Here is a 17,547-nt window from a genome sequence, read left to right as displayed (position 1 = left end):
AGATGAGGTTTCACCACGTTGGCCAAGCTGGTGTCGAACTCTTGACCTCAGGTGATCCACCCACTTCGGCCTTCCAAAGTGCTAAGAATACAGGGGTGAGCCACCATGCCCGGCCACCAACAACCATTTCATAAGAGGCAGTCTCCAGTCCTCTCCCAAACCTGGTTACCACCTCTGGACCCATCCTATGCATTGGTTTCCTCAGCACGTAAGAAGTGTTCAGGCCAGGATGGAATACAGCAGAGCTGTCACCTCCATTGTCCTAGACACTGTACTCCTCTTAATGCAACCTAAGGTCAAACTTCAACATCCACACATCACACTGTCAACCCTGAGCAGAGCACCCCCAGAAGCCTGAGGTTTTCTACGCATGCTGTTGCACAGCCACACTTCCTAGACTCTACGCTCAAAGAACCTGGGCTAAGGCCTCCTCAAACCTGGCCACACACTGAGGAGCCTGTGCAGATTCTCAGGCCTCACCTTAGACTCACTGGTGCTGACAGTAGTCAATGACCATGTGCTGAGCTGAGTCGCATGGAGGCCCCCACACTGGGGTCTCCACCTAGACTCACCTGCAGGCGCCAGATACGCTCACTCTCCTTGGAGACGTTCTCCACAGTCTCGCCCATCAGAGCAATGAGCATGTTGAGGAGCAGAACGAAGGTGAGGATGACGTAGGTGATGAGCAGGAACAGAAAGAGAATGGGATACTTGGAGTTCTGCTGGATGTTCAGGTCACCCAGGCCTATGGTGAGCTTGAAGAGTTCCAGCACTGCGTCGCTGAAGCTGCCGTAGGAGCTGCAGTCCTTGTTGTCTTTGGCACACTTCTCGATCAGCGAGGCCAGGGCTAAGGGAACATAACAGGGTGCTCTCCTCAGCTCTCCGCCTGGTGAATTACTCTACAAGCTTGCATGGATTTGCCCACATGACAAGCCTGCTGCCTCTTTCTCTCTAGCCATTAAATCCCATCTCCAGCTTCAGGTCCTCCCAAAGCCTCATAAGGCTGGCTTCTCTGCCCTGGCCTCCTGCAGAAAGCCCTTCTACCTAACAAAGCCCAGAGTCTTCTCTCCTTCCTCTACCCCACAGTCTGCCCTTGATCACTTGCAGCCTTGCAGAGCTGCTAATTATAATCCATGTGTGTGTCCCTGGCTCCCCAGCTAGTCTTTGAGCTCCTGACTTCCTCCAGCTAGAGGTCGTGGCCAGGGCTCCAAAAGGCCCTGGAGAGGGGTGGGCAGAAGAGCAGACCCACCTTTCTCTTGAGGAAGCAGCCACCATCCCCAGGAAGAGCAGATGGGGGCACACAGGCAGAGTCCCCGCGTGCTGTAGAGCAGGGCCAGCAGATCTGTACTCAGCCTCAGCCCCAGGGGAGCTGCAAGATACACTGAGACCCTCACGGGTTTGGCTCTGTGTCCCCACCCAAATCTCATGTGGAATTGTAATCCTCCTGTGTCAAGGGAGGAACCTGGTGGGAGGGGATGGGATGTGGGGACAGTTTCCCCCCTGCTGCTCCCCGGATGGTGAGGGAGTTCTCAGGAGAGCTGATGGTTTGAAAGTGGGGCACTTCCTGGTTCTCCACTCACTCCCTCCTGCTGCCTTGTGGAGAAGGTGCCTGCTTCCCCTTCGCCTTCTGCCATGGTTGTAAGTTCCCTGAACTGGGAGTCAATTAAACCTCTTTCCTTTATCAATTACCTAGTCTCAAGTATTTCTTTATAGCAGTGTGAAAACGAACGAATACCCCTTCCCTGAGACCCTTCTCCTTAGGCAACCAGCTGCCCCCATGCTCCTCTCTGCCCCCTGTTCTTTCTTTTCCCCTCATGAGGCCCAAGTGATAAACAGGGCCAGCCCCAGCCCCAGCCTACCGCAGGCCTGTGTGGCTGCTGGAAAGGCTGTGCTCCTTTCCTCTCCCCGAGCCTGCCTGATATGCTTTCTGGATCCTGGAGAAAACTGACCCACTATTCTCATACTGGAGCAACATCTTCCAAGACCTCAAAAAGCTGTACCATTTGAGCCAATCTTTTTTCTTGTATCCACTTGCTAGAGCTGTCATTGGGAGAGTCCTAGAGGGTCGTGCCAATGGATGAGTGGATGGATGGACAGTAGTCCAGGGATGATGTCCCTGTCTGTCCTGAACCGGGCCCTTCCTCCAATGAGAAGCCTTCCTGAGTGAGTATACTGTCATCCCTTGGTATCCATGGAGGATTAGTTCTAGGGTCCCGGGAAATGCCAAAATCCATGGATGCTCAAGTCTCTGATATAACATGGCGTAGTACTTACGTATAAGCTATGCACATCCTCCCGTAGACATTAGACCATTACTAGATTATTTATGATATGTAATACGATGCAGATGCTACATAAATGGTTGTGATACTGTATTCTTTAGGGACTGATGACAAGAACAAAGTCTGCACATGTTCAATAGAAACATAACCATCCAATTTATTTTCTGAATATTTTCCATCTGCTGTTGCTGAATCTACAGATGCAGAGCTCCTGGATACGAGAGCCAAGTGTGCTTTGAGAGTCGGGTGGGTGAGGTTGCTAATGAGTACAGGGGAGCAGGTGTTGATCAGGAGGGCCCTGCACTGGGGCATCTGGACGTCCTGCCTCAGGACTTGAGACTCCGTTTGGATGGCACAGGCAGACTCAGCCCAGGTCAAAGCCCTCCCCTTGAAGGTTCATTTTATCCCGAGCTCTTTCTGGCCCCTGGAATTTGGCATGCCCTAGGCCCTGGGTGGAAGGACAGATGAGCCAGGTTTTAGATAACGTGTCTAGAAGAGTGAGCCCCTACTGTGTGCCCGGCACTTTCCCCACAGGATCCTCTAGCTAGAATAGCCAAGGGTCATGGAGAGAAATACGCAGTTAAAACGTCAGGAATGAAAAAGCGATACCATTAGAGACGCTCAAAAGACCATTGGGTAATAGTATTAGCATTTGTATTCTGAGATCCAACAGCAGCAGTCACTTCCCTCCACCCCTATGTGTATCCCAGGACCACCCTGGGTGGGGAGGGCTGAGGTTAGGGAGCACCCACGGATGCTCTGATGCCGGCCCTGGGCCTCGGGGGTGACAGTGATGAGGAACTGGGTGCACACACGAGTGGGGCAGCCGGGCCTGGCCAGAGAAGCAACACACACGTGCACAGACGTGTTTACCCACGTACGCGTGTGCACGCACGTGCACAAACACATTGCGGGCAGACATGTTGACGCCCCAGGCAGCGGAGGACCCTGACTCTGGTCCCTGCTGACCCGGGCAAGGCCCCGTTGTGATGCGTGCCATGACCTCAGAATGCCACTGGTGCTTAGCATCTATCCGCTCTCCGGCCTGCCTTCTGTGTTCTCCGGCAGTTACACACAGGCAGTGGGGTTTGTGAGCACCAGTTTTCTGGTTTCTCCCTGAGGTTTTCTCCCTGAGAGGCATACGTAACCCAGGCCAGCTGATCAGAATCAGGTGAGTGTGACCTGCTCTCTTCCCTCCAGGCTGACTTGGGGACAGTGGCTATGGTATGGGCGGTGTTGGCCTCTGGGCAGCTACTGAGGAGGAGGGTCATCCCTGAGCACTCACAGGGAGCCCGTTCTACACTGCCTGTGTAGATGATTTTCTCTTTTGTCCTCACGGTGGCTTCGTAGAGTGGGTGCTGTTCCCGAATGTACCCATTCGACAGGTGAGACGTCTGGGGTCAGAGAGGCGGTAACCGGCCCGAAAATCCAGACATGACCCTGGGTTTTGCTCTCAGCCCTGCTGTGTGCCGTGCTAGACTTCAGGCCTCAACCCTGTGACCTCCCTGCTCGAGATCCCAAATCTGCCCAGATTTCCGATCCCGATGGGGCAGAGCCTGGCCCTGGCAGAGACACTGAGGTTAGGGAGCACCCATGGATGCTCTGATGCTGGCCCTGGGCCTCGGGGGTGACAGTGATGAGGAACTGGGTGCACACATGAGTGGGGCAGCCGGGCCTGGCCAGAGAAGCAACACACACGTGCACAGACGTGTTTACCCACGTACGCGTGTGCACGCACGTGCACACATTGCAGGCAGGCATGTTGATGCCCCAGGCAGTGGAGGACCCTGACTCTGGGCCCTGCTGACCCGGGCAAGGCCCCGTTGTGATGCGTGCCATGACCTCAGAATGCCACGGTGGGTGGGGAGGAGGGAAGGGTCCTCAGAACACACCTGGGGCCTAAACTGGGTCCTGATGGTCACTGTGGGACCCACCGGACACACACGGTCCCTTGTCTGGGAGTGGCATGGTGAGCCTTCTGCCCTTGGGCAGTTGTGGAAAGTGAAGGAGCCCTGGAGGGCTGGCTGTGGGGAGACCATCTTCCCTTGTGTTCGAAGGGGTCCAGGCACTGGGCTTCTCCCCAAGTATTTCTTATTCTGTCTGGCCTCGCTTTCCTTTTGCCCTGAGTATTCTCAGGAGGGACGGTCCATCTAGATGTTCTCCAGGAGCAAGGACCCACTGTTCTTCATCATTGACCCAGGAAAATGAAGCCCCCTCCTATAGGGACAGCTCAGAATGGTGGAGTCCACAGTCCCTCCCCGAGAGATGTGGTTTCCATGAGCGCAGTGGCTGCTTTGGAGACAGTAGATCATTTTCATCCCTCATCCCCAAAACCAAACACACTCCCGCTCAAATGGCGTTATTCCTAAAGCAGCTTCACTGGTTAGACCGAAGGGCCACGGTAGCCCAAGTGATGAGCGAGGTAGAACGGAGCAGTCAGGAGAGACCTTGTTCCCCATAGGAAACTGGGCATCTCTGTGGCCCTGAGTATCCCAGGAGGCTGATCGTACAGAGACCTCTGGTGCCTGACCCCAGTTCACATCCACAACCCTGGAATAGCCCATCACAGGCCCTTCACCCTTGGCAGGTGGACACCGTTCAACCTGCTGGGGCAGGTATGTGCCCGTTTCATGGCATAAGGGGAAAACGGGATTCTCTGTCCAGGTCCCACTCTTCTCGAGTCCTTGGGAAGATGCTCACCCCTGCTTGCGGCTTCAGACTGCAGAGACCCATGGAGGTGTGGGCCATGGGGTTTGGCCCCTTTTTACCAGAGTGCAATGGTGGAATGAAGGTTACACAACCAACCAGCATCTGGGAGCCCGGTGGGAGCGGTTCAGGTGTTCTCCGAAGCTGTCGGGTACAGTGTAACCTTTAGCCAATTTTGTCTCACAGGATGAACGTGGTGGAGGATGTAGATAGTTGGCGGGCGCAGGAGCGAGAGGACGTCATCAGGAAATATGAACAGGTACAGTTCGGTCTGCTTCTTGGAGGGAGGCCTCTTCCAGTGCGCCCTGGTCAAAGGGTCCTGGGTTCCCTAGGAGCACAGGGCAGGGACGGGTGGCCAATACCCCCAGGCCCTTGCACCCTTTACCTTGGACCCCTCACCAAGGCTCCCTCTGGGTTACAGGGGCACCAAGCTGGGCTGCCAGAGGACAAGGGGCCTGTACTCATCGGAATGTTCGAACACATGGATCCGTTTGGGATTGTGCAGTGAGTCCTCTGTGCTCCCCTCACCCCTAAAGCATCTGTCTCAGCTCAGGGATGGGTTTGCTTTTAGAAAGGCCTTTCTGACACAGGACATGTCTCGCCAGCTCGGGTCAACCTCCTTTCCAGGGTCAGAACTCCCCCCTGGCTCCCCTGCAGGTCCAGCCCGAGGTTGTTGTTAGGCCAGAGGTGCAAGGCCCATCTAGGGAGCCGGTGGGAATGGAGACTGGGCTAGGTCAGGCCCCTGGGCTCTCAGCAGTTCTGTCGGCAAGTCAGCACAAGAGGAGCGGGGCAGCCTGAGGGTCTGGCCCTGTCTACCAGGAGACAACCCCAGTGAGATCCAAGGGTTGTGGCCACAGCCTCGGGGCTGTTGTCCAGCAGGTCTCTCAGAGCCCACCTGCCCCTGTCCTCCCCCATTTCCCTAGAGCTACAGCCCTCACTGTCCCCATGGGGAAGGGAGAAAGGTGTGGGGACAGTGGGGGCCTTGGCCCTAAGAGAATGGGGGAGAAGACGGGCAGGGCCCCGCTCTAGGCATCTCAGGGTGAGGCCGGGGAGGCAGCAGGGCTTGTGACTAAAGACCCTGGGTCTGGTGCTGGGAAGGGATCTGGGGCCAGGTAAGAGGAGCCCAGCCTGGAGCCCATCCCTCAGGGATCAGAGGATGGAGAGACAGCGGATCCCAGGGGAAGTAGGGTGGGAGGGAGCTGATGAGCCGTGCCACTTCTGAAATGCAGGGTGTGTGGCTCAGATGCAGGGAGAGGCAGGTGGATGCTGGGGGGTCAGAGCCTGCAAGAGCCTTGGGGCTGTCAAGTGGGATGGGCCCCTGGTGCACCCAGAGTACACCGGGCAGGTCTCAGGGCAGCCTCCCTTGACCCTGGCGGGGTGATGTGGCCAATCCCTGAGGGATTCCTGTCAGGGCCCAGTCGCCCACCTTGGGCGGCCCCCATCCCATCTCAAGGCTGACCTTTCTCAGCTCCAGCAGTAAGCACCACCTCGAGTCCAGGATGGGCAGCCCCATTGTGCAGCCTGACCAGCCCCCACGCCAGGGGCCCCGGTAACCCCGGCCAGGCAGTCCCCGCACTCCTTCTCCCAGGTCCTGCCCCTCCTGGGAGTCAGCCCCACAGGAAGGCCCTTGTCCTCCCTTCCCTGTGCCTTCTCCCGGGCTGAGCCCTGAGCTGGGTAGGGACAGAGCCAGTCCTTTCTGGGGGTCGGCTCCCAGGCTGGGGTGGCTCCAGGCCCTGTGCAGGTCCTCAGCGCTGCCTGGGTTGCCTTACAGTGAGATGGAGCTGCCTTCTCTGACTGCGCGGGAGGCAAAGGTAAGAGCCTGATGCATGGAGGGGCTGGTCCAGGGACGTAGGGACTGGGCGGGTGGTCAGTGAGGCAGAGGAAGCAGCCGGCCTGGGCGGTGGCGGGTGAGGGCAACACTCTGTCACTGGGAGGGGCAGCAGAGACCTGACCCCAGGTTGATTTAACTTTGGCAGTTTGATACAATTCCAAAGTGAGAACCACAGTCCTGGCTTGAGGGTGGCTGCCCGCTTGTGTCAGGACCCCACCGAGAGGCTGGGACCTAAGACTGGTGTGTCTGTGGCCCGAGGATGGCACATCCCGGGGTCCCAAAGCCAGCCCACTGGTGCTCATTTGCTCAAAGGCTCTCAGCCCTTAGGGTCTGCCCTTCCCTGGCTCCTTCCAGCTGGGTCCCACCAGGGCTCCAGAGCCCAAGACCCAGCATCCACGGGCAGCTCTGGGAAGCCCGGCAGCTCCACTAACTCCAACATTCCTCATTTGACAGCGAATTCGGCGGGAGACAAGGAGAAACAGCAAGTGGCTGGAGATGCTGGGCGAATGGGAGACGTACAAGAACAGTGAAAAGGTAATGTGTGGAGGGAGAGGCCCCCGGAAGCACTCTCTGCAGAGACAGGGGACAGGCACCCATGGCTGTGGCCTGGCACCGTCAGCCTCTCAGAGGGCGGGTGGCACACTGTCCTCGCCCGGAGGACTGCAGGCCTGGTCGCCAGATTGCCTGCCTATTCGTGCAAGCGTCACCTTGCTGGGAGGGAATCTGAATCTAGGGCTCGGACCACCTGGAGTTCAAGGCTAGGGATGTCCTGGTGACCCCAAGGAAGAAAAAGGTTCAGATCAGAGTTTCAACTCTGAGTGTCCATCCACTCTTTCAGTCCTGGGAAGGGAGACCGTGTCCCAGCTCGATCTCACCTCTACTGAGGAATCATGGGGCCAAAACCGACAATTCCCAGAATCCCCGGGCTCTGGTCCTCACTGGGGTCACCCCGTGGCCTGTGACACCAGACTGTTTTCTGCCCACAGCTCGTAGATCGCATATACGAGGGAATTCCCACGAACATCCGGGGCCCGGCGTGGTCAGTCCTCCTGAACATTCAGGAAATCAAGTTAAAAAACCCCAGCAAATACAAGGTACGCTCAGCCAGAGCACAACAAACAGGACAAGCCGTGTCAGGGGTCCAGGTCTCCAGCTGGAGGGAACGCCAAGCCCACCCTGGGGGGTGGGGTGAGGGGGAAGGTCAGATGAACACCCTGGGCACAGATGGTGATACAGTCACCACAGACAGAAAAACTCGGCTCTGGTGACCCTCCCTGGCTTCAGTAACAAGCCAAAAAGCAGCTTTCTGCAGAAGGAAGCCTTCTTTCCCAAAGTGCTGACTGTGGGCCGACTGCCATTTGGGGCAGGGAGTCTTCCATCTGTTCTGAGGCTGCTTCCTTCTCTTGGCCCTGCCCTACAGCTCGTGAAGCAGAAGGGCAAGAGGTCATCTGAACACATCCACCAGATCGACCGGGATGTTAGCAGGACTCTCCAGAACCATGTCTTCTTCAGGCATCGATATGGAGCCAGGTAAGCCTACGGGAGCCACAGGGTCCCAGTGGAGATGGGGTGAACGAGAGGGATGGGGACTTCCCCGGAGCAGAAGCCAGGGTCACCCAGGAGGGATGACAGAGCTGCCAAGAGCTCTCCTGGCCCAGGGAGCAGCCGGTACCATGAACCGAGCACCTCCCTGTTTCCAAGCCCTGGGCCAGGCTGGAACATGTGGGGCCGGAGCCCAGGAGGATCCTGAGGAGACAGAAGACAGCAAAGAAAATCATGCACAATGGTGAAAGGTGCTCTCCCTGACCCACGGGGACCCGTGGTAGGACCCACGGGAGGGTGGCAGGATTGAGGGCCCATGAGCCTACCCAGACAACACTGACAGCACCAAACGCTGGGAGAATTATGGGCCCTGGAAACTCTCATCCAGGTCTGCTGGGAACATGACACGGCACAGCCACGTTGGCAGCCAGTTGGGCAGTGGCTCACAAAGCTCAATGGACTTGAACCACGTGTCCCCAAGGTGTCACAGATATGGAACCCACTGATTTGGAAACTGACATCCACATGAAACCTGCATGCCAGGTTCACTGCTTGATTCACCGTCACTCACACAGCGAGCCTTCGGGGACGGCCTTCAACACGTCGTGGGGAGAGCAAGGCTGGTCCTCCCTTCAAACAGAAGACCCAGTGAGAAAAGGGAACGAGCCAGTGATGCCCACACGAACGTGGGTGGATCCTAGATGCATTTTGCTAAGGGAAAGAAGCCAGACCCAATAAGCTACCACAGTAGCATTCCCATTCCTAGGCCATTCTGGAAAAGGCCAAACCACAGGGACTGAAAAGCAGTCTGGGTGGCCAGGGGCTGAGGAACCGGGGAGAGGCTGGGTGCATAGGGGCCACTCTGGAGACTTGGAGGATGAAGGAGTCACTCCAGGAGGGGCTGGAGCGGTGGCCAGGAGACTCCGCACGTTGGTTTGGAACTGTGGAGGAACTGTACACCCAGAGACTGAACTGGCATGTGCGCAAACTGAAAAAAAAAAAAAAAAAAAAAATCATTCAGAGTGAAAAGGATCGGTCAACTCACTACAACTGGGCTATTTGCATGTCACGGATGTGGATTTTACTGAAACATTTCTTCAACAGTCTCAGGCCCTGAAGAGCTCACTGCTTATCTGGTGAATCATCTGAACCTGAAATGGGATTTGTCGTTAGGATTTGTAGACAAAGTGAAAGTAACAGCGTCTGCACAAACCAAACCATAGCCCCCTTTCTCTGTTTCCTAGGCAGCGGGAACTCTTCTACATCCTCCTGGCATCTGCGGAGTATAACCCGGTGAGTATTCCCGGCAGTGAGGTTCCCGGGCCGTATTTCCACATTCACAGGAGTGGGTGTCTGGTGGGGGTGTCATTGCTTCTTTTAAAGTTAGTATTTGTGACCCACCAGGTTATAGGAGGTAGGATTCCAGCTCCCCGCTGGCATAAACCTCCAAGCAAGGGGGTGGTCTCAAGGGGTCAAGCTGAGACACAAAGGAGTTGGGGCCTGGACTCCTGGTGTCACCTGGGCCTGACCACCACTTCTCAGAACAAGAAATGACGCCCTCCTCCTGGGGCTGCCCCAAAGCCTGGGAGCTTGGCAGCGTCACACGCAGGATGGTGGTCTCAGGAGACATTTTGGACAAGGTGCTGAAGTGCCTGATGGACTTGGCTCTTGTCATGAAATGAATTTGCATCCTGAGGAAGCCTCTTCATCAGAGGAAGCCTGTCCAGTCACCTCTGCCCTCTCCAATGACATGAGTCCTCCCAGGTGACCTCAGCCCTCCCAGCTGATGTCCTTCCATGGTGACTCTGGCTCTTGCAGGAGGTGGGCTACCACAGGAACCTGAGCCACATCGCCCCCTTGTTCCTCCTGTATCTGCCTGAGGAGGACGCATTCTGGGCACTGGTGCAGCTGCTGGCCAGTGAGAGGCACTCCCTGCAGGGTAGGTGAACAGCTGCCCCTGGGGCCTCACGCAGCCAGACCCGGGGACGGCCACCGTGGCCAGGTGATCTCGGCTTTCAGCCAAGGCACTCTCCTTGTGTCGCCGGCTCGTTGGGAGCCTTTAGGACGTCTCTGCTGAGGGTCCCACAGGAGTCCGCAGCCGACCCCCCACAGCCCAAGTCAGACACCTTTCAACCCCATCAGCAGAGGGCATCTCATCCTCCCCGTGGCCACCCTCTGTGTCCCGGAGCCACGCCCTCCGGCTCTGATTCTGTGCAGCTGACTCTCCCCTCCCTGAGAGTCCTCCTGCCCTCCAACTGCCAGGGCTCCCGCTGCCCTTGGTGCACACGAATGGGCCGAGCAAGCCCAGGTGGCAGCATCTCCCCATCCCGTGTCCCCTGGCCCGACCCCACTTCCAGGAGATGACCAGGAAGCCCAGTACCCACGCTGTTCTGGCCACCCTATTGTGACCTCACAGTCAGCCTTGCCCTTTTTGCACCCTGGCCCAGGAGGCCTCCAGGGGAACCTCCAGCCAGGCTCCAGGGGATGTTCCCGCCCCACCTCCCCAGGGTAAAGGCCGCATGGTGGGGTCACCAGATGGGAGGGTGGGAGGTCTTCAGGTTTGGGAGCCTCTCAAGCTGTCCAGCTCTTGCAGCTGATGGCTCCACATCTTGGGAGAAGTCTCTGATTTCATGATGGGCTGGGGGCTTCTCAGGATTCCACAGCCCAAATGGCGGGACAGTCCAGGGGCTCCAAGACCATCAGGAGCATGTGGTACCCACGTCACAACCCAAGACCATGTGGCATCTGGTGAGTTTATGGTCCCCTCGGCTCTTCCCCAGAGGCCCTGCATCCCGTGGGGCTGGAGGAGCAGGGGGGCTGGAGCCCCTCGTGGGGCTGGTGACTGGCTGAGTCCCAGCCAGGGCCTGACCTGGGATGCCGGGTTCTGCATGGGCTGGGAGTTGGTTTCCTTTCCTGCCCTGGAGGAGACAGAGGCACAGGGATGGGGCCCCAGCTCCCGCAGAGCAGGGCAAAGGGCAGTGTGTCCACCGAGAGTGCGGGAAGGGGACGGTGTGGCGGGGAGCCCTGGACACTGCCCAGTGTTCTGCACTAGGCATAGGTTCTTCAGAGGCCCTGGAAGAGGGAGGTTTTTAGGGCAGCCCAGTGGCCTGAGCACCTCTGTTGCTCCCATCAGGACCAGGACATAGACGCTGGTCTATGCGGGCAGTGTTTCTCGTTAGGCTGGCTTCTCCGGATGTTAATGAAGGTAAGGTGGCATAGGGAGACCCTGGCTCAGGGACCCTCGTTGCCCTGCAGTGCCCTGCTTCCTCAGTCCGGCAGTCTGGTTCACCCCAGCCCACAGGAGGCTCAGGCGGGTCCCCGAAGGACACGCAAGCAAAACCCTCTGCCTAAGAGGGGTCATCCCAGGGCAATGGCTGGGGCTCAGGCCCAGCCTCATGGGCAGACTGCGCCAGGACCCGACTCGAGAGGGCTCAGGGAAGCCTCAAGCGCTGGGCAGGCCCCTCTCTCCAGGAGCCACATCTCCACTCATATGAGTGCCCCCCATGAGGAGCTGCAAGACCTTGCCTGATCCAGCGTCCTGGAGGGCCCAGGCGACGCTCATGGGGAAGGCCACTGACTCTGGGGACTGAAACCCCAATGGGCACATCTCGAGCCACCAGTCCCAGCCTGGAAGGGCCAGGTTCTCCCACGCCTGCTGTCTCCACAGATCTCTCTCGGGCTGACCCTGCGCCTGTGGGACGTGTACCTGCTACAAGGAAAACAAGCACGGATGCCCATGACCACCATTGCGTTCGAGGTGCAGAAGAGTAAGTCTACGTGTGCCTAATGGGGCCTGGGGAGCCCCGGGGTCAGACCCCGACTGGCCCGAAGGCAGCTTCCTCACACTGTCCTCACGATCCCCTGTTCTGGCTCAGAGGGAGGTCTGGCCAGGTGGGCCGGGAAGGGCACTGTGACAGCGAGCCCATCCGCCACATGACCCAGATGAAAGTCAGGAGTGTGGCGGGCACTTCCCTGTCCAGATCGCCCCCCAGTCACAGCCTCCTGTGCACATCTGGACCCCGGGGGTGGCCACAAAAGGATCCAGCACCACCCAGTGAGAGGCTGAAGTGGCCACGGGGTATGGGCTGGCCCCCTCCCAGGGAACTCTTCTGGCCTGATGTCCACCCTGTCCCTAGAGCGCCTCAAGGAGACATCCAGTTCTGGCCTGTGGGCGTGCTTTCGGAGCCAGTTCTGCCGTCACTGGGCCAGGGATGATGACACGGTGCTCAAGCACGTCAGGGCCTCTGTGAACAAACGAGGGAGGAAGCAAGCGGACCTGCCACCCTCAGGTGGGCTCCAGTGCCGTGTCCCCTCCCATGTCACCCTCTGGGGCAGTCAACAGTGGGGGAGGGCCCGGGACCTGCAACCCTACTACCTGGGCCTTCCTCTTCACCTTTTCTTCCTCCTCTTCCTCCTGGACTCTAAGAAAGTACAGGAGGCCCACCGGTCCTCAGGGCAGGCACTCAGTGCCTGTGTACTGGAAGTGTTGTGTACGCAGGAGGGGGATGTGGGCAAGACCCTCCCTCGAGCCCCCCCCCACTTTCCACGGTGTCTGGCTCTCCCCCTCACAGGGCCCTCAAAGTTACTAGAGGAGCCAGACCCATTTGTGGGAGACCCCGCCTCTCCCTGCCAGCACCCACAGCCTCAGAGAGCAGCAGAGGCCCCTCACTCCTGCACGCTCCTCCAAGGTTGCCAGGACAACAAGCCTTGAGCCAGGGAGACAAGGGAATTGGGGGCCCCTGACCCCCAGAGCATTCAGGGAGAGGGCACAGGCGGGACTCCGGGCCCAGAGCCAGAGCCAAGAATTCAGCCCGATGTGGGAACAGTCAGTCCTGGCATGGACTGGGCAGCCCAGGAGGGCAGAGGGTGACCCACGTCCGGGCCCAAAAACCCACTGCAGAGACGGGTCCCCATGTGAGGTGGCAAGGGGCTGGGTGACTTCCAAGGACCCTCCCACCTGAGTTCTGACTGGGGGCCGTATCCCAGGCCCAACAGCCCTTGGACGAATGTGTGTGGAAGGAAACCCACAGCCAGTCCCAACCCTGGGGGCAGTCCCAGGAGCCACCCGCCATGCCACGACAGCTTCCCCATGCCAGGGAGCGCATACCCCTCCCTCTGGGATCAGCAGACTACAGGCTTGTCCTCAGTGTCAGGCCACGGGGGCCACACGGAGACCCCGAGGACTACAGAGACGCAGGCAGGTGGGGCCCAGCCCGGAAAGGCCTGCATGGGCTCCCTGGAGACGCTGACCACATCTGCTTTCCTTTCAGCCAAAGCCGAGCAAGGGTCCTCGGCACCCGGGCCTGTGCTGGCTTCACGTGGCGGGAAGACCTTCTGCAAGGGGGACAGGCAGGCCCCTCCAGGCCCACCAGCCCGGTTCCAGCGGCCCATTTGGTCAGCTTTCCCGCCACGGGCACCTCATTCTTCCACACCCTGTCCTGGTGGGGCTGTCCGGGAAGACAGCTACCCTGTGGGCACTCAGGGTGTGCCCAGCCCGGCCCTGGCTCAGGGAGGACCTCAGGGTTCCTGGAGATTCCTGCAGTGGAACTCCATGCCTCGTCTCCCGATGGACCTGGATGTAGGGGGCCCTTGGTTCCCCCATTATGATTTCGAACAGAGCTGCTGGGTCCGTGCCATATCCCAGGAGGACCAGCTGGCCACCTGCTGGCAGGCTGAACACTCTGCCGAGGGAGTGAGATTGGCTCTCGCCGAACTGAACAATGTGGGCATGGACTTCCGGGCCCTGCAGTGCACCCAGCACTGATTCCGACCAGGACACCTCCTTCGCAGCTAGGGACGAGGAGCAGTGCACTCCCACCTCAGGGCCTTATTATTTAGTTAATAGGATTGTACTCATGTTACATCTCTCAATTTTTTTTTAAGAGATAAAGTCTCACTCTGTCACCCAGGCTGGAGTGCAGTGGTGCAATCATGGCTCACTGCTTCCTGGAACTCATGGGCTCCAGCAATCCTCCTGCCTCAGCCTCCTGACTAGGTGGGACTATAGGCACACGCCACCGTGCCTGGCTAATTTCTTGGACTTTTCTCTAGAGACAGGGTCCACCCGTGTTTCCCAGGCTGGTCTCAGACTTCTAGACTCAAGTGAACCTGAACCTCCCGCCTCGACCTCTCAAATTGCTGGGATTACAGGTGTGAGCCACCACACCCGGCCTGAATTTCTTATGTGCCATGCTACTACAAAACGTCATTAGGGCTTCCTTCCCCTCCCTCCTTCCCTCCTTTCCTTCCTCCCTCCCTTCCGTCCTTCCTTCCCTCCCTCCCTGCCTCCCTCTGTGGCCCCGGCTGGAGTAAACTGGGCTCGCTGCAGACTCCCTGCGTCCGGCTCCCGTGATTCTCCTGCCCTGGCCTGCGCGCTGCCTGGGATTGCCGCCGCGCGCCACCACCCCTCCCTGCTTTTTCTCCTTTGGCTGGAGGCGCCGTTTCGCCATGTCGGCCAGGCTGGTCTCCAGCTCCTGACCTCCACTGCTCTGCCCGCCTCGGCCTCCCGAGGTGCTGGGACTGCAGAAGGAGGCTCGGTGTGGCCCGGGCTGGAGTGCGGTGACGTGGTCTTGGCTCGCTGCAGCCTCCGCCTCCCAGCCGCCTGCCTTGGCCTCCCAGGGTGCTGGGATTGCAGCATCTGCCCGGCCGCCACCCCGTCTGGTAAGTGAGGAGCCCCTCTGCCCGGCCGCCCCCCCGTCTAGGAAGTGAGGAGCACCTCTGCCCGGCCGCCCCATCTGGGAAGTGAGGAGCACCTCTGTCCGGCCGCCCCCCCGTCTAGGAAGTGAGGAGCACCTCTGCCCGGCCGCCCCATCTGGGAAGTGAGGAGCACCTCTGCCCGGCCGCCCCGTCTGGGAAGTGAAGAGCCCCTCTGCTGGGCCGCCACCCCATCTAGGAAGTGAGGAGCGTCTATGCCCGGCCGCCCCGTCTGTTGAAGAAGTGAGGAGCGCCTCTGCCGGGCCGCCACCCCGTCTAGGAAGTGAGGAGCGTCTCTGCCGGGCCACCACCCCGTCTAGGAAGTGAGGAGCCCCTCTGCCGGGCCGCCACCCCGTCTAGGAAGTGAGGAGCGTCTCTGCCTGGCCGCCCCGTCTGGGAAGTGAGGAGCCCCTCTGCCCGGCCGCCACCCCATCTAGGAAGTGAGGAGCGTCTATGCCCGGCCGCCCCGTCTGTGAAGAAGTGAGGAGCACCTCTGCCCGGCCGCCCCGTCTGGGAAGTGAGGAGCGCCTCTGCGCAGCCGCCCCATCTGGGAAGTGAGGAGCGCCTCTGCCCGGCCGCCCCGTCTGGGAAGTGAGGAGCACCTCTGCCTGGCCGCCCCGTCTGGGATGTGGGGAGCGCCTCTGCCCAGCCTCCCCGTCTGGGAGGTCTACCACAGAGGCCAGAAGCAATGTGGGGGCTGGATGTGGTGGCTCACGCCTGTAGTCCCAGTACTCTGGGAGGCTGAGGCGGGTTGATCACTTGAGGCTAGGAGCTCGAGACCAGCCTGGCCAACATGGCGAAACATATGAAAAACACAACTGTCAAACCAACCAACGAACCAAGCGACAACAAAACAGGTCTACCCTGGAGTCATACTCTAATTTTTTCTATTTTCCTCCCTTTCTAATCCTTTATCCCACTTTCTTTTTCTTCCTCTTCCTTCTCCTTCTTCTTTGTCAAATAGAGGATTGAGTTATTATCATTGATCCATACAAAGTCCCTCTCTCATTTATTTTCTTTAATTCCCACCCCCCATTTCTATTCCCCGTCTTCCCATGTGCAACCTTCCTAATATGTTTGATATGCATCTTTTTGTTAGTATGTAGTTTTAGAAAATGTTTATTGTTTTGTGTGCAAAAATAAATAAATAAATAAAATAAAAATAAAATTTAAAAAAGTCATTATGAGGGGAAGTTGGATGGAAGGTGCAGGAGGACGCTGTAGTGCCTTTACAATATTTCTGTATATCTAAAATCATTTCAACAGGAAACATTTATTTCAAAACGTGAAGGTTTTGATGACACCATGAGCCTGCCTTTGTACTTTAAACTCATGGAAGGAGAACCACCTTCACGTCTGGAAATCAATGTTTCCTGTTGAAATGATTTTAGATATACAGCAATATTGTAAAGGCAGGCCGGGCGTGGTGGCTCATGCTTGTAATCCCAGCACTTTGGGAGGCCGAGGCGGGTGGATCACGAGGTCAGGAGATCGAGACCTCAGTGAAACCCCGTCTCTACTAAAAATACAAAAAATTAGCCGGGTGTGCCGGGCGCGGTGGCTCACGCTTGTAATCCCAGCACTTTGGGAGGCTGAGGCGGGCGGATCACGAGGTCAGGAGATCGAGACCACGGTGAAACCCCGTCTCTACTAAAAATACAAAAAATTAGCCGGGTGTGCCGGGCGCGGTGGCTCACGCTTGTAATCCCAGCACTTTGGGAGGCTGAGGCGGGCGGATCACGAGGTCAAGAGATCAAGACCACGGTGAAACCCCGTCTCTACTAAAAATACAAAAAAATTAGCCGGGCGTGGTGGGGGGTGCCTGTAGTCCCAGCTACTCAGAGAGGCTGAGGCAGGAGAATGGCGTGAACCCGGGAGGCGGAGCTTGCAGTGAGACGAGATTGCGCCACTGCACTCCAGCCTGGGCGACAGAGCGAGACTCTGTCTCAAAAAAAAAAAAAAAAAAGAAATATTGTAAAGGCACTACAGCGTCCTCCTACACCTTCCATCCTGCTGCCCCTAATAATGACGTTTTGTAGTAGCATGGCACATAAGAAATTCAGGCTGGGTGTGGTGGCTCACACCTGTAATCCCAGCAATTTGAGAGGTCGAGGCGGGAGGTTCAGGTTCACTTGAGTCTAGAAGTCAGACCAGCCTGGGAAACATGGGTGGACCCTGTCTCTAGAGAAAAGTCAAAGAAATTAGCCAGGCACGGTGGCGTGTGCCTATAGTCCCACCTAGTCAGGAGGCTGAGGCAGGAGGATTGCTGGAGCCCATGAGTTCCAGGAAGCAGTGAGCCATGATTGCACCACTGCACTCCAGCCTGGGTGACAGAGTGAGACTTTCTCTCTTAAAAAAAAATTAAGAAGGCCGGGCGTGGTGGCTCACGCTTGTAATCCCAGCACTTTGGGAGGCCGAGGCGGGCGGATCACAAGGTCAGGAGATTGAGACCATGGTGAAACCCCGTCTCTACTAAAAAATACAAACCATTAG

General features: G+C 57.9%; 1 protein-coding gene across 2 annotated transcripts in view; it reads left to right on the top strand.

Moving 5' to 3' along the window:
- LOC129470482 (TBC1 domain family member 3G-like) overlaps positions 1-17,145 on the top strand; it is a 35,827-nt gene extending 18,682 nt beyond the window's left edge. Inside the window, exons 6-19 of one of the 2 annotated variants that reach the window (XM_063629666.1) lie at positions 2,039-2,163; positions 5,175-5,247; positions 5,410-5,492; positions 6,760-6,799; positions 7,273-7,353; positions 7,806-7,913; positions 8,240-8,349; positions 9,606-9,654; positions 10,180-10,300; positions 11,015-11,109; positions 12,029-12,128; positions 12,498-12,650; positions 13,632-14,070; positions 14,111-17,145. In XM_063629666.1, coding sequence (XP_063485736.1) covers positions 2,039-2,163; positions 5,175-5,247; positions 5,410-5,492; positions 6,760-6,799; positions 7,273-7,353; positions 7,806-7,913; positions 8,240-8,349; positions 9,606-9,654; positions 10,180-10,300; positions 11,015-11,109; positions 12,029-12,128; positions 12,498-12,650; positions 13,632-14,070; positions 14,111-14,243 — 1,710 coding nt within the window. In that variant the 3' untranslated portion in view covers positions 14,244-17,145. Of the gene's footprint in view, positions 1-2,038; positions 2,164-5,174; positions 5,248-5,409; positions 5,493-6,759; positions 6,800-7,272; positions 7,354-7,805; positions 7,914-8,239; positions 8,350-9,605; positions 9,655-10,179; positions 10,301-11,014; positions 11,110-11,494; positions 11,567-12,028; positions 12,129-12,497; positions 12,651-13,631 lie in introns of both variants that reach the window. The other variant, XM_063629665.1, reaches the window with a different exon arrangement.
- The last annotated feature ends 402 nt before the right edge of the window (positions 17,146-17,547 follow it).

The sequence above is a fragment of the Symphalangus syndactylus genome, chromosome 20 (genome assembly GCF_028878055.3).
Source record: "Symphalangus syndactylus isolate Jambi chromosome 20, NHGRI_mSymSyn1-v2.1_pri, whole genome shotgun sequence".
NCBI classification, from domain to species: Eukaryota; Metazoa; Chordata; class Mammalia; order Primates; family Hylobatidae; genus Symphalangus; species Symphalangus syndactylus.
Note: the sequence above shows the minus strand (reverse complement) of the source record. Positions and strands in the feature narration are given on the sequence as shown.